The 24,205-nt window shown below is 39.7% G+C and overlaps 1 protein-coding gene and 1 long non-coding RNA gene across 4 annotated transcripts in view; one reads left to right on the top strand and one right to left on the bottom strand.

Moving 5' to 3' along the window:
• The window catches only part of npas3 (neuronal PAS domain protein 3), a 386,014-nt gene that overhangs the window by 111,676 nt on the left and 250,133 nt on the right, over positions 1 to 24,205 (bottom strand). For all 3 annotated transcript variants that reach the window (XM_076877408.1, XM_004554666.4, XM_004554665.4), the window contains one exon: positions 8,299 to 8,388. In XM_076877408.1, the coding sequence (XP_076733523.1) occupies positions 8,299 to 8,388 (90 nt within the window). The remainder of the gene's footprint in view (positions 1 to 8,298; positions 8,389 to 24,205) is intronic.
• LOC143414054 (uncharacterized) lies at positions 12,655 to 14,349 on the top strand. Its single transcript, XR_013094619.1, has 4 exons — positions 12,655 to 12,833; positions 12,927 to 13,098; positions 13,483 to 13,603; positions 13,908 to 14,349. It is a non-coding gene; the product is annotated as an uncharacterized LOC143414054 (long non-coding RNA).

Here is a 24,205-nt window from a genome sequence, read left to right on the forward strand (position 1 = left end):
TTCCCTCCTCACTGTAAGCATTTACATTGCCCTCCTTCTCTGTCCATCACATATTTAAGTTATCCACTTATGTCTCCTCTGTTCAGTTTTTTCTCTCAGTCCTCCTCCAACGTCATACTATCCCTTTACACACTTTAAGACTGAAGTTATTACAAACTTTCATCGCTTCTTTCTCCTTCTCCCTCTTCAACCCTCTCTTTCACTCCTTGCTTTATTCCTCCTCCTCTGTTATGTTAATTTTCTGTTTTCCTTTGCTCTTTCATGTTTTCCTTCTATCATTGCTAGTTTGCTTTTGTTAAGTCTTCCCTTTTTTATCCTTCTCTATCCCTTTGTTCATCCCTTCATCCTCTAACAGGACACACGCATGCACCACATTTTATAATTATTACTGATATTTTATTATCAGAGTGACATGGCAGTTCTAGAGTCAGTGCCATCAATTATGAATAGAAAAGTGTGTGTGTCTGTGTGTGGAAGAGTTCACTGAGGTGGCTCAATTAGCTGTGACCTTCCTCCTGCCCATCCCTACCCCTCTTCATCATCACCGCCTCCTTGTCTCCTCCCTCCTCCATCTCCCAGAATGCCCCTGTTTGACCTCATGCAAATGGCCGACCTCCCTGTCTCAAACGCACAAGGCAGAGAAAAAGGAGCAGCAAATGACGGAAGTAAGGGAGCAAGGAAAGGTTGAAGGGAATGAAGATGGGACAGGAGAAAAAAAACTTATTTAAAATGGATTTTAAAACATTAAAAAAACATAATGAAAATTTGTAATGAATTCATAAAAAAGACTACATATTAAAATCAATTAAATTAATTTGCATCATAAATAGTCGACATGATAAATGAATTGCATTAAAATAAAACAATTAACTACATTAAAGGTTTTGTGAAAAAAAGTAAAATAAAGCAGTGATAGAAAAAATCATAAATATACATTAAAAATATTAATATATAAAAATATTACACACATACATTAAAGAAATTTACATTAAAGCCAAAAAGAAGATGAGAACAGGATGAATGAGGGAGCGAGAGAACAACACTTTTAGAAGGAAAAAAGAAAGAAAAAGAAATCAGAATCATGAAGGAGAAAATCTGGTTTTATATTTAAATCAGGTGAAGGGCCACTATTAGGTGGATAAGGTTGCTGAAAGGCTGGACTAAAGACATTACTCAACTCAGCAAACACATTAGTAGAAAGGTGATTATTCTATCGAGGGTGGAATCAAGGGTGTTTTCAATTTAGAAAAGTAGAATATATGACATAGATGTTGAACTGGAATGCACAAGTGTTGCTAATAAAGCACTTGATGACAGCGGGGAGGAAGAACTCCATTAAACAGGAAGAGACCTCTCACAGAACTACACTCAGGCAGGCGAAGCCAAAAAGTAATATGTTGTATTGTGATATATACGCACAAAAAAAGCTGCTCATTGCATCATGGAAAGTGATATGAAACCATCTTAGTTAAGTAGAAGCACATTTTCTGCTGGTGGATAATGAACTTTGTTTCATTTGGGTTTTCCTGTGTGTGTTACTCCTGTTTATATGGAGCTTTTATAGTCTTACCAACTACTCAAAGTATTTTTAACTACAAGTTACACAGACAGTGCTTTTATTTTGTAATATATCTATCTTCCATTGATGGCCAATTTAGAATCACCAATGAACCTAACATGCTGTGGTGAACTGTTGGAGGAAGCTGAAGTACCTGGGAAAAAAACCCTTAGAGGTACAGGGAGGACATGCAAATGTCACAAAAGAAAGACCCCAATTGGGGTTTCAAACCAAGAACCTCATTGGTGTGAGGCACCAGTGTTAACCGCTGCACCAGTGTCTGACCAGCTCTGACTCCAGAAATCTGGATAAATACCTGACACAAGTAAATGCTGTAAGACGTAAAAATCAAATGCATGATCCAATTATTTAACAGAAGCACTTAACAGACGTGGAATTGCTTGTCACATAGATTTCAGAATCCATTGTCATCTGCTTGAAACAGTGATAGGCAGGTTAAACAATACCATTGTCCCAACACGTACATGTTACACCCAACATGTAAGGCTTATCATGTCAAAGTAGAACTACATATCAAACACATGTGTCTTTGTTGCATGTAAGCATTTCTAATATAATGAAAACCAGGACATTCATTTCCATAAAAGCACACTCAAAAATGGTGTTTTCAATGTCCACGCTGTGAAATGTAACCATTAATGTTTTCAAATGTTTCCCACTTACAGAGTACCCTTAGGTTTCTTGGTCGATATAAGATCATGGTATTTTCTGGTATGTGAACATCAGTGTGGATGTTGAGAGACCAGAGGAAGGAAGAAGCAGACAATCTGACAGTCTGCTTTAGCTGCTTAATGCTAATTCATTCAATGTTCCCCCACAGACCAGCAGCCGCCCATTGGGAATACGGGTGGAAAGAGAGAGACAGACTGTGTGTGTGTGTGTGTGTTACTCCCAACCCGCTCTGAGGGAATGTGGATGGGAGTGAAAGAGAGCAGAGATCAGGCTCTGCCTCGCTTTCCAATGACCCTGTATTTGTGTGTGTGTGTGTGTGTGTGTGTGTGTGTACATATTTTTGTGTGAGTAGCATAAGTCTTATGTGCACTGGTGTGTGTGACCTTCCATGAGTGTGTGTATGTATGCATGGCAGCAGGTCTGAACATTGGAGAGCCTTTTTAAATGACAAAGACAGAAACAAATCACTTCACACACCTCTGCAACACACACAGACACAGACACACACACACACACACACACACGCGCAAACAAACATGTTGTCTGGAAGGAGACCAGCCCAATCCACTGAACAAAGCAATAAAGAGAGAGACTATCTGATTCAGACTCTATGTCGATTGCCCACCATATATCAGCGTAAAAGGGAGATTTAAAGGGTAGTTCCAGCTTTCTTTCCTGCTGCTTTCCACCACAATCCAGTGGACCTACCAACATCATCTCATATCATGTTTTAACAGCAAGTTGCCCTGCTTTCTGCTTTTTGTAAATGCATGTGTTTAGTTGTTTATTGTAATCTCAAACCCCGACTGTGAGAGCTGTGCTGCCAGAGAGAAGCTGACGCTACCATTTTCTTCTTCTTGTATAGAGTATAATGACTGGTGGCAAAACAAAGTTCACCAATATTCTCGCGTGCATACAAAAAGAATACTATATATGGACATATCTAAGTCTATAAACTTTGGCCCTAAAAATTGTTGTTCGTGTGTGCATGTGCATACATGTGTGCCCTCCTATGCTGTTGCATATGCCGGCCTGGCATGAAGAGAGGCTGGCTGCCGACCACATTTGGGTGTAACGGGCGAGAATCCAGCAGACTAATTTGGGTCTGGCTGGGACAGCGCAGTTATTATTTTCCTCTGGACCATCAGGCAGAGGACACACAGCCATCTGCTGCACGCGCATACACAAACACACACGTCTCAATTATATCACTAAGAGGGCAGCTGCAAGCGCTGCCTGTCGTAAACACACACAGACAACGTTTATAAGTACATGAACATGCACACATTATACTGTGTTGTTGGATCAACAGGGTGTTACAGAGAGACAGATTCTCCTGCTGGCGGCCTCTACAGAGAATGACAGGAAAGGGACACAGACAATGTTTCCATCCACCTGTTTCATGAGCATTTTGAATGAGGATGTGAAAAACTATGAAAACAAAAAGATGACATTGTATGCCAATCCCACCCCATGCTGCAAAAAAGTTGTTAACCTCTATGACTGCATCAATCTCTTTTTTCACTCTCTCTTAAAAAGGCGCACACAGTTAAATTCAATCCTGTCACAGGTGAAGAATGGCAGTATGTACAACAGTTTGTGAGATCAGAAACAAGTGTGAGATCAGAAATGTCACTTTTTTAAGCATTTTTTTCAGGTCAATTTTATCATCTTGTAAGCTATTTTGGTCAAAATCTGGAAAAAGCTCAACATGCAGAATCAAATTCAATTAAAAAAAAAAGTTAAAATGGACCCATCTGCACACTTCCAGAGCAAATCAAATCATTTTGATCAATTGTTGGATGCTACTAGACTAACTTTGCATGATTCATGATCTAAAATGCTCCCTCCCCTCCCTTTAAGATAATTTTCTTCTGATTGGAGGTCCCTCCCAAATAAGAGGTTTTAAAAGCTACAAAATCCTGCATTAAAATTCCAAAATGAGAAAAAAATTTAGCTTAAAAAAAGAAAAGAAAAGAAAAAAAAAGAAGCATGAGGTGAAGTTGAGGGAGAGGTGGGATGTTAACTTTTCGCAGCAGCCATGTTTAATTACAGCTCCACTCTTTGTTAATGACTCTATTAATAGGCTGTTTGATTGGCCGGCCACGTCCCCCGTCTCCCTGACGAGACAGCAAAGAAACGAGTTAAACGGGTAAATCCTCTTTACACATAAATCTGCCTGAAGATTGTTTCAGCGCCGACCACCAAGCGAGAAAATTCATAACCTCGTCAATTTGTTAAAAGGCTTAAAAAAAATCCTCCCTCACCTCCCCGCCACCCAGTCATTTCTCCTGCACGCCACGATCTAATTAAAGTTGAAAAATAATTAGCGATATATTTTCCTTCCTTTAAAGAGAAAAAATGAAAAAAAAGAGGGAAGGCCAGTGATTAAAGGAGAAGAGGAGGAAGGGAGAGCAATTAAGAGGATGGAGGTTGACGAACTCTGTGTACACATGTAGGATTACAGGGTGAGACTCGAACATAGCAGAGACAAGCTTGATCTCTCCCTCTCTCTCTGTCTTTCACTTCTTCTTCTTTTTTTTTTAATCGGTGTGCCACTTCTTCAGCAGCTGATAAAAGCTGAAAGAACAAGATAACCAGCTCAGCGGAGCTGCCGGAAAAGCTTACGGGACCCGATTTGACAATTAATCAATTATTTGATAGAAATCATCAATCAATCTAAGTGGGGGGAATTAATCCAAGAGGTGGATAGAGAGAGATACAGAGACACAGTGATGGAGAGAGAGAAGAGGGGGAGTGATGTACCTTCTTCTTTAATTTGGTAAACTGATTGGCTTTTTTCCTTGTTTCCATATCTTAGAGCTTCCTATATCCAATTTACAGAGACAGAGTTTAAAAACTAATGGAGAGAGAGAGAAAGGGAGAGCTACATCACAGATGGTAAATATGAGTTTCTTTCAACAAAACAATGCTCAGCTCAATTTACAGATATTGGAACGTGACTGTCAGAACACGAAGACCTCCAGTCAAAGAGGCAACTCGGATTCATTATCAAACATCCTGAGCTCCATTAGTAACCTCAGACTGTACAGAGGTTACTCTGTAACATAGTTTTCAGTGCAACTGGGAATAGAGAAATAATACACATGCTCAAATCCAAGACTTAAACCTAGCATCACAGGACAGGAGACACAAAGTTATTGGTGTGTGATTTGCTCCAGTCGCACACACTCGGGGTAAAGGTTGATACAACGTTGAAGATTACAATGACTGGACAAACCATAGATCTTTTTCTTTTTTATGCATTGAACAATGGTTCTGCCGGATGTTTCTTTCCTGTTAAAAGGGAGTTTTTCCCTTTATACTTTTGCCAACCCCCTGGGGGTCATCTGATTGCTGGGGTTTTCTCTCTGTTATTGTATGGGCTTTACTGTACCTTACAGGAGTGTTTCCCAACCTTTTGGAGCCATGGCACATATATAGCAGAAATGGCTCGGTGTGTCCCCAGTATACCTTATTCGCTTTCTTCTGATCACTACTCATGCTAGGGCCTTCATCTGGGTTGGAATTTTCTCCAGGATCCAGGACAGATCGACAAAGACTTTTTCTTTTGCAATATTTATCTATTGCTATTATGCGCTGTGTCGTCTCACAACATCACTATTATGTAATTTCTTCTTCGTCCTTTTCTGTTTTACAGGTAGTTGGCAACCCATTTAATTAGAGCAGGTAGTTGTACTGCCCTCTAGTGGAAGAGAATGTAATTGTTCTGGCCGTTACTCACACCTATCGCTTAGAGTACTAATCAGGTGGAACCAGTTAATCTTTCACGGCACACCTAATCATTTGGTTGGGAAACACTGCCTAAAAGTATAAAGCACATTGAGAAAAATGTTGTTGAGATTTGACGCTTTAAAAATAAAAATAATATTCAATTTAATTGAATAAATGACAATTTCAAATGCCTAGAGTAAACTAGAAAAGACCCAGCCTAGCTAACTTAGACTGGATTAGTTGGTGGGGTTAGGTTGAATGCTAATTTCTCATAGCTGTGAATGTGAGTTTGAATGCTTGTCTGACTCTTTGTCTTAGCTTTGCCACCATCTGGTGACATGTCTGTTGTGAACCCTGCTTCTGGCTGGGATACCTGACTGGAGTAGGCTCCAGCACCCCTGCAACCCTGATAAATATAAGTTGAAAAGAATGGATGAATATAAAGAAATCCAAAGAATAGTTAATATATACTGAAGGACTGAGGGGTATTTGGGTTAATTTCAGCTTTTTAGTCCCATGACTTGTTAAGGAGTTATAGAATAAAAAATAAGGAAAACAATGAATCACAGCACAGCAATAGATGTCATGTCTATATATAGTTATGACATTTCCCGATCTAATCCTTATATTAGCAGAATATCACACATCAGTGCTTTCCACCAACTGTTACATGCATGATTTGTACGAACACTTTCTGATCTGCTAGTGCTATAAGTAAGGTTTGGCTAACATTCTGAAAATTCTTCTTGTATGTTTGAGAGTTTCACAAATCTCTCAAGAGTCTTTTTAATATTCATGCTGCACAGACACAAGGACACAATCATTGTCAGTTGTTCTCTGAAGGACTGTACGAGCGCCTCGCCTTACAATCCATCATGTAAACAAGTAAACATCGGTTGCTGACCTTCCAAATTGATTGTTACTGCCTGCTACAGTCGTATGCAATCAGGTGTTGGAATACGTGTCATTTTCCTGCCTGTGCCTTAGGTGTCCCTCTGTACTTCTGAAGCCAAGCCAAGGAAGAAAATACTATTTGTGTCACTGTGTCAACACAAAGTTTAGGGACCAAGTAACAAAGATTAGGCTAAGCTCACAAAAAGATTGTGGTGGAAAAACAACATGCACAAGAAACACAGATTCTGTTGTCAAAGTGATAGACTTTTTACACCAAACAGCTAACTAGTGGCCAGTTTTCACACACACATGTCCCTCAGTGCGGTTTCAATAAATATGTCCTCTCTGTTTGCATGGGGGCCTGGAAGGTACTTCCTATAAAACCAACCGAATGTAGCTCCTTGTTGACGATTGGCTCTTTGATCTATGTCCCCTTTCACAAGTCTTTGCAAGTGAATTGAAAAGGGTGCTTTTCCTGATTTCTACCTGTTGTGCAGTAGATGGCGTTTGGCACGCTGCTGAGACCTTTGTGCAGTGGTGCATTCAGGCACTGTGGGAATCACCAAATGTGGAACTCAGCTCATTAATAACATCTTTTTTTTTTGTAAAGAGAAAGCTTAGAAAAATGATTTGGCCTTAAAGATGACAATACAGATCACAAAACCAGTTGTGTTTGACAGCTGATGGCTACATTTCAAAGCAAACACTGTAGGTTAATGAAACAAATTTGTTTCCTCTTATTAAAATTAAGTCAGCAAAAGCAGACAAACATGTCTAATGATGCTTTTTTTCCTTTTTTTACTCTGTATTTCCTGTTTTCATGAACAAATATTGGCATTTCGTACACAAGCTGACAGAAGCTACAATGTAAACAGGCTGATATGACAGTTTGAATCCTATTTAATTCAGCAACACACACACGCACACACACACACACGGCTTGTCAATACAGACTTATTAGTGCCTCCAAGGTCGATGTGTCGACCTTCAGGATGGACGCCTGTCTCTATTAACAGGAACTGGGGGAAAGTGAGCCAATTGAGACACAGAGCTCGTCACCAAGCTGACAAAGTACAATGACGTGCCCCCACCCCCATCCCAACACATACACACACATACACGGCAATAAAATATGCATTGTCGCTCGCTGCACAAATCAACAACCGTCCGACGAGCTGATGAGATTTTAAATGAGCCTTAATTTGTTGGGAATTGTCTTTGGTGACGATAGACGAGAGAAGGAAGAATGATAGAACAAGAGACGGACTAAATAAACACCAAGAGACAATCAGAGATAAAGATGGAGAGACAGAGAGAGAGAGACAAAGGATCGAAAAGAACAGGACTGAGCTTTGAGATGCTTAATGTTTTTTCTTGACATAGCAGTGACAAAACAGGCACACAGGTGTGCGACTTACCTGTGACAATCCCAGGTAGATGGAAACCGTCTCAGAGATGTAGAGGAAGCGCCCCTCTTTGTTTAGTGCAAATACAAACCCATCCAGAGACTGAAACAGAGAAAAAGAGAGGTGGACGTTAAATAGACTTCTCAAAAAAACTTTCTTGGGTACAGAGTGTAAATAAAAGATGGCATACGAGTTCATCCATTGGTTGTTTTTTTTAAATAAAAAGATGAAAATTGTGTTGATTTCCATAAAACTTGAAACTGCTGATTAAGACAATAAACTCATCAGAAAAAGGTTTTCTGTGTTCATAGAGGAAGGGAAATGAGGGTCATTCTCTCACAGACTTCTACACAGTCAGAAATTGTTTTGCAGCCCCACCAGTAAAAAGAATGTCGATTTACTTTACTTCTTTCCTTCTATCCTTACTTTAGGAATTAACTGCATATGCATAAAACATTTTTTTAACCCAATTTTGCATTTTCACGATATTACTTTAGTGAGTTTCTCTTTTTCTATTGTTTTTAGTTAACAGCTACAGTGTTTTTCCACACTAGCTTTTAGTTGAGTTTTAGTTCAGCAGAATGACCTTGCTTCAAAAGCAGCTACCGACCCAACAAGTCAATAAAAGCCCATTAAAATGTAGCAGCTACAGCCACAATAGTCTTGATTGTGATTTCTTTTTTTCTTGTCCATCTTCTTCTTTGTGTTGTCTCTGTCACTTTCTTACCAACTAACCCCCCGCCCCCACTGTCACTTTGTTCTTGCCTAAAAAGATACAAATTCCCAACCTCTGCTGCTGTTAAACAATGGATGGTGGGGCTGTGTTCATGAGGACATCACAGAGCAGGAGGAAACAGTCCAACATAACACAGCAGATGGAAAATAAAGTAACTCATATTTCCTCCTGTTGACAATGTGACAGCAATGAAAACAGAAATCTGACAAATTTTCCAGATGTCACTGTGACATCGACATCTTTTCATTATTCGTAGGTTGTTTTAAACATTTGCTTTCAGTTCCTTCATTAAAAACAAATCTCAAGATTTAGCTGACAAGAGGATTTTTTTAAAAAATACATGGAAAAGTAAGTCCCTCTACACACACACACACACACACACACACACACCTCCACAAAGACATCCAAGTGTGTCTAATGGTGTATTTCCGTGACGATCATGGTGCCACACTCGACTTCAGCAGCAAATCACACATGCAAAGATGACACACACATGCACATTTACACAAACGCACACACACACACTCAAGCAAATGCACGTCTGAGTGTGTCCAATGCTGCTGTTATGGGAAGATCATGGCAGAACACTCGACTCCTTGAACACAATACACTGGATCCAAGCACACACAGACACACACAAAGGCAATGATACTCCAGAGGTCAGCCAGGTTAATTACATGTAGCGTCCTACTGTTATTGGTAATACACGGTTTCCTCCTGTGTGCACATGCATGTGTGCATGCTAGTGTGTGTGCGTGTTATATCTTGACACTAAGTGCATACTGCACGGTGTGTATTACTTTGGGAGAGAAAGAAGTGCAAGCAGTCTGAACCATTTAAAGGGATTGAAGATAACTGACTCAACTATTAGGTACAGTCCAAGACAATGTGTTTTTTTTTTCTTTCATCCGTTATTGGTCACATTATTGATCATGGATCAAAGCTATTGATCCAATAAAATGATTTAACATAGAAATACATTAAACTATCAAACAGCTACCAGAATGACTCCCCTTTTGGATGCTTTGATACTTTGAGGCTTTTACATTAATCAGAAAAGTGAGACAAAGAAAAAAGAGACTTTCTGGATTTTGACAGTTCAAATGTCATCTGTGTAGCAGCTAAGTAGCACCTTCGGTGTGACTGTTGGGTATTTAATTTTCTTCTTTCTCTTTGTCAGATATAAAGTGCTATTTGGAGATGGCCTTTAACCTTTTATGCCTGGCTAATTATTCTAATGCTTACATGGAGGTGTATGGGTATGTGTTGTCGCTGCACCCCCACCGCCTGTGTCCGTTTAGTCTGCCCTCTCAGCTAATGAGATGTTAATGAGATGTTAATCATCAGTGAGCCGCATCAATGTCCATCCATGCTGGGTTCCTCATTAACACACATCCTGACTCTTTCTAAGTAGGTGTGCGCAAGCTTTTGTGTGTATATGTGCAGTTGGGCACATGTTTGCTGTGTTTCTCTATCTGTGTGTGTGTGTTGTCAGATTACGATCCAGATGGTTGTTCTCTGTTTTGATGCCTTTCACTTTAAATGTCTTTATCCTCTAATAAGTTCATTATCCTTAGAAGACATTTAAACGTAACAGCTAGCTCAATACAATATTGGTTAGATATATTAATCTGGTCCCAATAACACACAGTTTATGAAAATATGACTGGAACCTGTTTTTGTGCTTTGCATAGAAAACAGAAAAATATAAAATGCATTCACACTACAAGTGACTAAATTGTAAAACGGACCATCGGGTCACCACTGAAGTGCTGCTCTTGGACTTGCCAGTATCATCTCTGGGCTTGTCTTCAAATGGACAGATAAATCCCAAGATATGGTTTATCTCTATATGACTGGCTGATGCTTCAGCACATCAAGCACAACTCTGATTCATTGCACATCACAACCATCAAGCACTGGCACGTGCCAGGCATCAGTTTGTAGCTTTGTAGCACCATTTTCCATTGACATTACTACACAGCAAAAATGCCAGTGTTGATTTTTCAGTGTTAGTAGATTTCAACAGAGTTCCGAGTTAGTTCAACACTTAATCGAGTTAAAATAACACATCGGGAGTTGATTCCTGAAAAGTGTAAGTGTAGATTTTAGTCGTTACTGCATTTTAACACTGTGGGTGTTAAATTAGACCACACCTTCATTTCCTGTGGAGCTTCGCAATCCAGAATCTTCGGTCGCCATTTTTTCTTGCTGATGCGGTAAGTTTTATTCGGTTAAATATTAAGTTTTAGATTGATGTTAGAACAAGTAACATGATAACTAGTAAAAGAAATAGTATTTATATCAAAATACATCATCTTTAAGTGTCATATTTGAATTTTAACTGTTTTTGTTAAGCTGGGCTACTGCTAGCTAGAACTCTGCAAAGTACCAGTTTCTTTCCTAATATTCATTTAGCATAATCTGGCTATTGGCAGACTGTAATGAATATTACATGTTAATATATTTCACAGTTTTTATTAAATGCCTTTTATTTATTTTCGAATTAAACTGCCAAAGCCTTAGGGTCAGTGGTCTCAAACTCGCGGCCCAGAGGCCACTCGTGGCCCAAAGGCCACTTGCGGCCCACGTCAGGTGAGGTGAAGAAGTATAATGCAATTTGGCCCTTAAAGTGACTTTTTTTTGTCATTAGCCAAAAATGATTTAATATAAAGGCAATGAGGACAGAGTGTTACCGGCCCTCATGGGTAGTGTAGTCCGTGCTGCGGGGAGAACGTGTGGAACTGCCCCTCCCGTTGTGTGTTTGAGCGCGAGAGAGGGAGAAAGTAAGAGCTGTTACCGATGAGAAATGGAAGAAGAGAGCATGTAAATATAATAATAACCACTGCCGCCAAAATGAGTGCCTGGTTGTAAGAAAGCTGTTAAGATTCGACTGTACACTGTGTTCGCTGACAGTAAAGCTACAAGCCCGACAACCCAGCGTATTGGCCAGAGGTGTCATTACCACGGTTCAGAGCCGCGGACCTGGCCGAGGTAACAAAAGAGTACAAACATGTGGAGGGATTGGCTTTGTTAGTTCAGTGAGAGTCAAAAACTAATGTGTACACTTATTTCTGCATTTTTATTTTGTTAAATATGAATAAAATTACAGCAGAAGTGCTGCAAAGTGTCTGACCAGAAAGAGAGGACCATTGTGTTAATTTGGTAGTTCAATTAAAGGCATCGGTTAGTTAAGAGGGAGAGGGGGGGATGCGTTCATATTTGCGGTTTTGTCTTGTTATACAATATTTGAAATTTAAAAACGAACAAACCAAACGCTACATTGTCAGGAATATTTGTGGGGAGGGTTTTTATCGCTTAAAATATATAAAAAATAATAAAATAGAAATATGGTTCCTACTAACCCCTGTGATAGTTGAGAGAATACTGTATTGCAGTCATGTTACACAGCTTGTACTACTTAAAAAATGGATCAAGGATGTTTTTCTTAACAAAATTAATTTTAACTCAGTCTAAAGGGACTAGACATGCTAGATATTTTGCAAAGAAATGGTGTTATATGCTGGACCTTATTTTACTCTTGGCAGGTGGTGATATGCTGGTTCCCGAGAAGAGATGAACTAATCAAAGTCAGCTTTTCAAGACAGCCCCAAGACTCTTTGCAACTTGTGTTCAAATGTGAGGCCGTTGTCAGGTGATAAATGCAAGGAAGAGGCACTCAACTGACATGAAACATGTCAAAGACAACATGAAGGTGACATTTCAACATAGGCAAAAAGTGGTTCAAGAACCTGCCATAGCTTCTACTGTCCTGGACCTTTTCCCAAGATTTCTGGATACACCTGGCTTGGTAAGGCATAAAATAATTTAATGACTGCTTTGTGGTTCCTTTGTTTGTTTTCTTGTTAATGTGTTGTTTCTGTTGTTACACTTTGTGTTTAAGATTGACCAAGACTTCACAATGCTGTTTTTTGGGGAGGAAGTGTCTGGTAAGTTCCTTGCAAAGTGGCCAACATTCTTCAAGCCAAGGATCATCAAAGATTGCAAAAATCTGTCCCAGAGTACAGAATTGGATGAGCTGCTCATTTCTGCACAGCGTTACTCTAACGAGGCTGGTAAGTGTAAGTTGGAAATGGTAGATTTTGCATGCCTTTACAGCATTTGCTTAATTCCCACAACACAATATATCACTCATTTCTGTATGGTATGAAAACAAGCTTACAAACATGTTAAACCTGAAATGACATTTAATGTAGTTTGAACACAAAAAAAGTTACATAATCTTACTATTGTTATGACTCGATATCTACTTCACTTGGTGGCCAGAAGATTTTAAGTCTCTAGAAATGAATTTTTATACCAAGGCGCTGGAAAACTGCCTTATTAGAAAAATTATCAGGTGTCTAAAATGTCATCATGGTATTACATAACGTGGAAAAATGACTGCTGTGGTCCTTTAAATGACAGTAATTGTGATGATCTTAATTTCTATTCTGTAGTTTGGGACTGCGAGGCGGCTGCCATCTTTTGCTGCTTCACTTCACTCCAACATCTAAGGGAAGGACGTCTTCAAAGATTAGCACATCAGATGCTGCTCACCACCTAATGAAATTCATCAAGGTATGCTTTTTAGAATTGTATATTTCTCTTTTGATGAGAACAGATGCAAATTATCAACGGCTGATATTTTAAGATGGCAAGGTGATCCAACCTGCAGCAGATGTATCTATCCCAGACAAGCTTGGTGTTGCAGGACTGACATGTCATTGTTTCTATTAAAACTAAATGTACACATTGAAACAAAAATAATTGTGCGCGCGGAGTGAAACATTTTAATATTGTCATAATTTCAAACAGCAATGCCTCAACATCAGATTATCAATTTTGTTTAATGTGAATCACTTGGTTTCTTTCTCTCCCTCAGGTGGGAGGTAGCACAGAGGCTTTTCTTAAGGCTGGCCCCACTCAGCCATTCGTCCTGTGGGTTGGAGAAAGAAAGAACATCATCCAAAGTTTCTACCCAAAGTTTCTACATTGTCCTAGATCAAAAGGTCATTCCCTGTGTGACACAGATGGGAGATGCAGGTTTTGACAAGGCAAAACTTTTCAAGGCACATTTTTTAATTTGCCGTGTCCTTTGATAAGGCATTGGACAACTTCTACACATTCATCCAGACCATCAAGTGTATGGCATTGATGTTGGCAGCGTGAAGGACAGTCCTCGGGTCAATGAAACAAGAGGAAGTCTTCACTGTACGGTTTAAAGATATCCACTATTCAGCACTTTGACTGGAAATGTTCATCTGTTACATTTGCAAGATACACCACACAAGTTGCTCAGTGTTATTTAGACATTTGAAGTTCCAGCATGGTTCGTACCCAGGAAAGTTTTTACGTTTGACCTGTGGAGAGCCTGGATGTTCATTTATCTTTCACACGTACTCTGGTTACAAGCGGCACTTATTCCGAGCACATGGAGACTGCGTTCACTCTGAGGTCATCAACAATTTTGAGCCTGTACCTAACGATGGAACCTCTGTTTCACAGCCTGTAAATGTGGCTCATCCCATGACAATAACTACACCGGTTCCAGTTGAAAAAAGGCAAATACTGAACATGTGCAGCTCTGTTATTGCTCAAGTACAATCATCAGGAGTTCCTGAAAGTACTGTACAGTGTTTAGTTGGTTCATTGGAGGAACTGGTTAATGACATCCATGCACATGCAAAACAATCTGTTGTCGACTGTTTGTCAACTGATACATCAAGAGAAACCTTAGAAAAAGTTGAGGATTGCTTTGATCAGCTTGAAAATCCATTTTCATGTCTTAACACAGAATCTAAAAGGATAAGATATTTTGAGCAAAAATGGAAAATAGTTGAACCCATAGAGCATGTTCTTGGTGTGCATTTTGATGTACGCAAAGATAGAACAACAGGGACATACAGGCAAGTTCCTGTCAATGATAAATTCATGTACGTTCCTATCATGGGATCCCTTTCATCTATGTTTCGAAACAGTGAACTTTGTAGCAGTTTCCAGAAAAAAAAACTAAACATGGAGGGATTGTACAGAGATTTAAATGACGGCTCCTACTTCAAAAATCACAGTTTATTCTCACAACAAGAACATGCTCTCCAGATCCAGCTCTACTATGACGATTTTGAAACTGCTAATCCTTTAGGCTCAAAAAAGGGGGTGCACAAACTTGGTTGTATTTATTTTGTTTTGAGAAATTTGCCACCAGAGTTAAATTCTGTGTTGATGAACATTCATCTTGTAGCCCTTTTTCATTCAGAAGACTTAAAAAAATATGGGTTTGATCCTATCCTAAAGCCACTTGTTGATGATCTAAAGATTTTAGAAACTGAAGGAATGCAAGTGCCCTTTTCAGCCACACCTGTGAGAGGTTCGCTTTTTCAGATTACAGGTGACAACTTGGCTTTACATAGCATTTTTGGTTTTGTTGAATCATTTAGTGCAAACTATTGTTGTAGATTTTGTTTAACTGATAAGACAGAGTTGCAGTCAGTTTTTAGTGAAGATCATGTAGGCTTAACACTGCGTTCCAAAGAACTTCATTACAAACACTGTGGTGCCATTCAACAAAATCCTGCTTTGGCCTCAACATTTGGTGTAAAAAGAAATTGTTTACTCAATTCACTTCGGCTGTTCCATATTTCAGACAACTATGCTGTAGACATAATGCATGATCTACTAGAGGGAGTGGTGCAGTATGAGTTAAAGCTTGTGTTTCAGTACTTGATTAAGACCTCTTTGATATCCTTGAATTCATTGTCACAGAGAATTATAAGCTTTAACTACGGATATGCACAGAGAAGGAACAGGCCAGGTGGGCTAAAACTGGATGACAACAGCAAAGATCTTGGGCTTAATGCTGTGCAGTCATGGTGTCTTTTGCGGAATAGCCCATTGATTTTTGGAGATATCGTTTGCAGAAATGATGGACATTGGAACTTGCTACTTTTGTTAGTTCAAATTGTGAACATTGTTTTTTCACCCATTATAACTCATGGCATGACTTGCTATTTGAAACATCTGATTGCCGATCATCACAAGGCTTTCAAATCTCTCTTTCCAGAACGGAATTTGATTCCAAAGCACCACCTAATGATCCATTACCCACGCTGCATTAGAAAAATTGGGCCACTCATACATATGTGGTGCATGAGATTTGAAGCAAAGCACAAGTTCTTCAAAAGATCTGTAAAGAACTTTAAAAATATCACAAAAACACTAGTAAAAAAACATCAGAATCAATTAGCCTTTCATTTTGAAAATTTTTATTTTAAAAGATTACAGTTCGGCCCCATTAATGAAGTCTTGGCCAGCAGCTTAAAAGGCAGTGAAGCACTGAATAAAATGTTTGATGTTTCTTCTATTGTTTCTACAACTTCCTGGGTCAAAAGTTATGGTACAGAATATCAAGTTGGGATGTATGTTTGTTCTGGTGTTGAAAATGAGATGCCTTTGTTCAGTAAGATTGTCAGTATAATTGTTAGCGATTTCAATACTTATCTTCTAACTTGTAAGGTCTCAACAGTATATTTCAATGATCACTTAAATGCATTTGTTATTGAGGATGGATTAGATGTCTTTGCACTGATCTCTGTAGATGATCTGGTGTACTATAGACCTTATGATAGGCAATTTTCAAATGGCACTGATGTACATTGTCCCATACTGTAATTTTGTATGACTTGTTTACTTGTGGTGTATCTGAATACAAAGTATTTTGGAACGTTAATGTCTTGTATTTCTTTGTAATGGGTGGATGTTGGGGGTTAATTGTAGCAGTAGAGATATCAGAGATTAATGGGAGTTTATTGTAATCTGGTGGTATTAATGATTTGACTGACACTAGTGTTAGTGTTAGAAAATTAACACTATTCAGAGTTGAATTTTTTAACACCAGGGCTAGTGTAAAGTACCACCAACACTATTCGGTGTTAATTTTTAACACTTAACACCAGTGTAGAATATTTTTGACACTGGTCAGTGTTACTCAGTGTTAATTTTTAACTCTGTGCAGTGTTAAAATAACACTAGCTCGTTGTTAAAAATATAACACTTTGAAAAGTGTTAATTTAACACTCAAAAGAGTGGACACATATAGACACTTTTCTAGTGTTAAATTTAACACTCACAGTGTCAATTTAACACTGGCGATTTTGCTGTGTAGTAGTCAGTTGCCTCTGCATAGCTAGTGTGAAAACAGCATTAGTCACTTTGTTTAAATCAAACCAGCTGGGGTTATGAGAGCCTGTGAGCTTTGCATATGCTGATTTTGTTCTTCCTCATTTGATGGGATAAAAAGTGGAAACAATTTACAGAAGACATGCCTTTGATAAATGTGCACTAGAACAAAGATGACTGAGACTTCGTTTTGCAGAGACACTACTACAAAGAAATGGAACTCAGACAATCTCCAACACTGTAATGCCACAGATGTTGGTCGTTCCTTCTTTCCCTAAAAGCCCCTCGACATTATATCCGAGCCAGTCCGGTGACTGGAACGATATAAGCTCATAGTTGAGCTTTTCAATAGTTTCAAATGTGCGATGGCAGACATCAGAGAACAGTCCAAGAATAGGTTTAAGAAGCTGGAGATTTGCATAATCAGATTTTACTGATAATTCTATACATGAAGTTTTAATAATCAGGCCGTTATTGGAATAAAGCTCTTTCCATTCACATGGCTAAGGGTTTGGCCTTGTTACCATTATGTAACAGTTTCTTGGACAAACACATATACCGGCAAGAATGAATAAATGGTCATGGTCCCCGTGCCTGCCCTCACAAGGCTACACTTGTGTTTTTGCTTTCTCTCTCTCTCTCTCCCCTACCTCTCTGCCTGGGCGGAGCTCACTGCTGGCTCCCGCCCTTGGCTCACACACCTGTTGGCGATCAGCTGATTTCCCGACTACTATTTGAGGCTGGGCCACAGATCTTGTCATCGCTGGATGATTGTGCTACTAACGTTAGTCTCTCTTCCCAGCTCCCGTGGTCTTGTACCTTTACGCCCTACCTTCATGACTTGTGAGTGATTTTTCCCTTTCTTGTTCCAGTTTACCTTCCCGGACCTGTGACCTTCCAGCTGTACGAATGTGTGTGAGTTGGATGTGAGGACGTGAGCGAGCGTGAGAGAGAGAGCCTTCTCCTAATCCCTTGGAACCCTGGATTTTTCTCCGTCACTGTATATATTATCGCACTAGTGTGTAAATAAACGGTGCTCTGAGACGTCAACCTGTTCTGCGCTTGAGTCCCTGCTTTCAGATTGTGACAATTTCTTTCTTTCATTTAATTTTTACTGTGGACCTATTGCAAAAAAAATAAGAAAAACAAAACAAAAAACCTTAAAATTTCTATAATCAATAGTGTGAAAACACAAACTTTCCTGTCATTTGATTGTTTATCAATTACTCAATTACTGTGGTGTGGTATAAATGCCCATGGGGCAGATCTTTATCAGCAGGAAGCACTATTAAACTTGCAAATTATGTTAAAAGTTCCCATTTTTTCTCTCCTTCGTATATTCCACAGCCATCGAAGTCTTTGCCAAGCGGATTCTGACCCTCAGGCCTAGTGTCTGACACCCTTGCTCTAGAAAAACTTTCTTTGTAATGTTCAAAACTATGTAACAACCATTAAATTCACAGCCTTAGATGAACCATAATGCACAATATGTGTGAGAAGTAACTATTAGAACCTATGATACATCTACTTTGCTCAATTTTGTTAACAGAAGTCTTGTTGAGAGCCACTGAATAGTTACTATATTATAATATAAATGCTTAAATAGTTCCTGAAAAGCTAAAGGGGTCTAATAAACCTAAGTAAAGCCATAATCGGTTGATAGTTAGTCCCCATTTTCTTCAGCGAAAGCTGCTGAGGTTTCTTGGAAAATTGTGACACAGCTGGTACGCCTCTGTCTTTTTGCCCCTTTATACAAACACAAGCCAACAGGGGGAAAAGGCTGAGATGTGGAGATAATCACAACCTGTGTTTTTCTTTTTACAGTTTTATCATCTTGTCTGATTGAGGTCCAGGTTTAGCAACAAGCAGCTCCAGGTGAAGGAACGCAAATCTGCCCATTTCAGAGGGATTAAAACGGATTAATTAGAATTGGAAAAGCGAGTTGAAAGGTGGAGGCACGTGTGTGTGTGTGTGTGTGTGTAAATTATGCTGATATGAACTGATGTAAACACTCACACAGACAGATATAGATGTGCTGTAAACAAACATAACCTTGCTGACTGCTTTGTTAAGTCCCCGGTTGCCTCCCAGAGGTTAAGCAGGCCTCTGATTATTAGAGCTCTGAATCCAACCAGAGCACAAACCAAATTTTATTTTTCTGCTGTGAGCTCGTGGTTTTTCCCTCAGCTTCCTTTGGTTTACACCAGAAATTATTTACAAGGTCGACAGGGTCTTGAAAGGTCGGTGAAAAGTTGTAAGATGCACAAAGGTCAGTGTAAGACTCAGAAAGCAAGTGTTTTCAAGCCTCACTAACTGACATTTTCAGCATGAATAGATGCCATAGTTGCACACTGCTGTTAACTATAACTACTCTTTTATTTATTGTGAACAGAGGGAAGCAGCTGTAACATGCAGGGAGGTGTTATTTTTTCATGGCAGAGTGTGATTGGACTACAAACCTAAATGGATATCAAAATGAAAAAGAATATAAATAAGCCTGTAAGAACATAATAACAATCTCACATTTAACCCTAAACCTCATCTGTAGCTTAAGCAGCAATAAGACTGGACTGGAGCCTGTAGGGCATGACAACCATTCACACTCACAATCACAGCAGTTAACCTAACACAACTGCATTCAGACTGTGGAGCAAGTCCACACAGAACGTGTAATGTCTGCATGAGGAGGGTGCAGCCAGCCCGTGAAACCAAACCCAAAATGATCTTGCAAAAAGACAACAGTGCGAACCACTACACTGCCAGGATGTCCTATCCAAAACTTGATGAGATCCACACCCACACTCTAAGCCAAATTCAGGCTTCATCAGACAGATTTGAGCTCTACAAACAAGACTAATCCAAAGACACTGAACCAGACAAAGACAATGAAACAACAGTGTAACCAGGATGAGCGACGCAGCCATTAGATGCAGTATCAGCTGACCTCAGCCTGTTTGCAGCGATATTGTTTTTCCTGGCCTTTGCTGTTTTCCACTTGTATTTGCATATTAATAACACATGCAGACACAGTGGGACCGTAGACCGTGTGTGCACTGTCTGGTTGGTCTATATGACTGTGCATATGGGTATGTTTGGGCTCTAGCTTGTTAATATTTTATTTTTCATAGTTGTGTGTGTGTGTCTGTGTGTGTGTGTGGATATGCATCCAGGACTTTATATTTACATGCATGCGCAGTGCAGAAAGACCAAGGATGAGTCTTAAGCACACACACACACACACACACACACGCGCACCTCTGCACAAAATAAAGTAACAACACATCCAAACATGTAGAAAACACAAGTACGAACACACAAGGTGGAACTAAATGGACATTACGGCAGAAGTCACGCACTAAGGCACACATACACAGAGTCATTGTCTCTATCTCTTCTCCTCTCTCTCCCTCACACACACATGCACACATATACAAACAAACGCCCTGTGGCAGCAGTCCGTGTGTGTGTCTCTTTATGAAATCACAGAGGGTCTGACCGCCTCATAGTAATTATGCTAATTGCCTGGATGCCCTTGCCTTTATTTATGCAGGGCTGCTAAGATAAATAAAAGGAAATTGCTTTGGATCTAACTGTATTCATTTCAGCATGCTAACTAGAACACTAACTCTGCTCTCTGAGTCTGTGTGTGTGCGCAGCAAGAGAGCAACGGAGCAAGTGAGTAGGGGGGTGAGGTGTTCACAGATTTGTTTACCCTTCACAAATTCTGCAGGTAATTGCAATTTTGATTGTATATTTATTTATTTTGCTCCGTGTGTGGATGGATTGTATTGATGCTGTGTGTGTGTGTGTGCACTTCCTGTCTCTCAGTCATAATGAAATGCTTTGTTCTATTAACCAGAATATAACTGTCTGAGAATCACAGACTGCTCTGAAGTGAAACTAAAGCTCCTGAACAAAACGATCATAAGAAGTGCTCATTTTAATATGCAGCTGAAGGAGTTTAAATTAAATACTTGCGATTTAAAGATTTATCAAGATGTATCTAGTGCAAAATCCTAAAAAAGCCTCCCAACATCACTGAACCACTGCAAGATCCAATGCGACCCACCCATATGCCTACTTTGATGCAAGTTCTAACTTATCAGGTGTCATATCTGCTGTGTTCCGATGTTGGCTCTGTTCTCTGCAGGATTATTCTGCTGCTGTTCTGTGTAGCATGAAGATGGAAGTAAGCATGTGACTATAGTCGTCCAGATTGCAAAACCTATATACACCAATGATAACATGGATAATAACATTGCGATCACTGACAGGTGAAGTGAATAACATTGATTGTCTCTTCATCATGGCGACTGGGTCAGAGCATCTTCAAAACTGCACGTGGGGTACAAAGGCTGGCCCATGTGGTCCAATAAAAACAGACATAGGCACGGAATGTTCATGCTGATTCTGATAGAAAGGTGTGAGAATACACAGAGCATCACAGTTTGTTGCGTATGGGGCTGCATAACCGCAGACCATTATTATCCCGTGCCCAACAATGGGCAGAACCGGACCACAGAGCAATGGAAGAAGGTGGCCTGGTCTGATGAATCATATTTTCTTTTAAATCGTTTTGATAGCCAGGTGCATATTCATCACCTACTTGGCAAATACCTGGCACTAGGATGCACTATAGGAAGAAGGCAAGCTGGAGGGTCAGCTTGATGGTTTGGGCAATGTTCTGCAGGGAAACCTTGGGTCCTGCCATCCATGTGGATCTTACTTTGACATGTACCACTTATCTAAGGATCTTTGCAGACCATGTCCCTTCTTTCATGGAAGCAGTATTCCCTGATGGCTGTGATTTCATACTTATCTACTAATCAGGCCATAAAGTGAAATGAAATGGTTTGAGGAGCACAACAATAAGTTTGAGGTGTTGACTTGGTGTCCAAATTCCCAGATTTCAATTCAATAGGGCAACTGTGGGACATCCTGGTCCAATCCATGAAGGCCTCACCTCGCAATGTACAGGACTTAAAGTATCTGTTGCCAACATCTTGGTGCCAGATAAAACAGCGCACCTTCAGGGGTCTAGTGGAATCCATGCCTTGAAAGGTCAGGGCTGTTTTGGCAGCAGAAGGGAGACCAACACAATATTAGACATGTGGTCAAAATGTTATCCTTGATCTGTGTATGTAACATTTAAAAAAAAATCACAGTAGCATAATGAAACAGCTTTGTTTGTCTAAAGTACGAAATGCAAGCACAAAATATTCTCATTTTAAAGTAAATGCCATATTAAGTACATAATAATAAAGAAGGAAGTTGGACGTCCAGATTGTGATTCTAAGAGCAAAGACTGAAGATAATGCCAACTTGTTTGTTCAACAGTTTAATGCACCTTCAAGGTGCCCCATCCATGTCTTGCTATGTAAGGTGGGTCTAATAAAATCAGTCTCACACTGTGACAGACTATACAGTATCAATTTGAAGGTGTCAGACTGTGCCGTGAACACAACAGTGTATAACAACAGATGAACATTATCCGCTTATATCAGCCATCTGTGCTGTTCTTTTGTATTCAAAATGAGGATTCACAAGGTTCCATCATTTCATTTTATGTGCGTTTCCCCTCCCAAACTTCAGATGTAATGTCACTCAGTGTATGCTGATTGGTTGGTTCATAGATTTGCATCATAGCAGCTGTCACACAGTGTGAGTCTGTCCTTAAATTTCTGACAGTCTGAATTTTGCTGCGGGCCTTTTCGGTCCACCAGAAGCTCCATATCATTCATTACTGGATGTGCATGATCTCATGTCATCACTATTTGGAAACACTGTCCACAAATTGCACCATGATTCTCTTATGACCAAGTCTGATAGTTTGTACTAACATTTCCTGCTACCCAAATGGTGAATTTGGGCTGATTTACATCGTCTAATCACCTTCCTGCAAACCTAAGTCAAATGCTTGAAGACACGTGTACAGAAATTGATAGAACTGCAGATAGAAACACCCAAATGTTAGGCCACAGATGTTAAAAAAAGAATACCACTTGATGCACAAACACACACACAGACACACGCACAAACACCCACACCCACAAATGTCCTAATCTGGGTGTTCAGACAGTAAAAGAAAGAATTGCAATTGATTAGTGAGCACTGCTGAATGGCTCGCTCCCTCTGCTTTCCACCTCCTGCAGATTACTGCATCGATCGCCTTCACACACACGCGTGCACCACACAACAGATGAGGCCATCTTTTAACCATTCAGAACAGCGGTTTAAATGTTACTGTCTAGCTCTCTGCCTCTTAATGACAAATGGAAAGACTGTGTGTGTGTGTGTGTGTGTGTGTGTGTGTGTGTGTGTGTGTGTGTGTGTGTGTGTGTGTGTGAGAGAGAGAAGGAGGGCGAATAAATTGTAGGATAAGACAGAGAAATGGAGGGAAAGGGTGATGTATAGGAATGGCAAATAAAGAAATCAAGAAACAAAGAGAAAGAGGAAAATGGAGGGCAGGTGATTAAAGACAGAGAGAAAAAAGACAATCAAACGTGGATAAAAGACAAACATATTGACAACACACAGAAAAAGCAAAAGTGAAAATTAAAAAGTAATAACAAGGCTGATTAAAGAGGCAGAGCTAAAGTATTGAGGACTGAACATTATACCTATTGACTAGTGTGATACTTTGACACACGGTTTTGAATCCATGCCTCCAATCGTCTGTCTTTTCCAGCAGATGTTAAACCTGGCTGTGGGAATTTGCTCCCATTCAGGGTGATGAGGTCTGGATCACAATTTTTGTTGTGGTTATTCCCAAATGTGTTGGATGGGGTTGAGGGCAGAGCTCTATGCCCAGCAATCACATTATTGCACTCCCAACTATGAATAGTACTTTATCTCTTTTACATCTATAAGAACTTGAAATGTTTTGTTTACCTATCAACCAAGTCCAACCATATGCTCACTTTGTGGCTCTATAAGTAAGTCACCTAACTTCCGCCATCGTTTTGTCATTATTGCTGTCACCACTAGAGTGCATGGAGTATTGGT

The sequence above is a fragment of the Maylandia zebra genome, linkage group LG19 (genome assembly GCF_041146795.1).
Source record: "Maylandia zebra isolate NMK-2024a linkage group LG19, Mzebra_GT3a, whole genome shotgun sequence".
NCBI classification, from domain to species: Eukaryota; Metazoa; Chordata; class Actinopteri; order Cichliformes; family Cichlidae; genus Maylandia; species Maylandia zebra.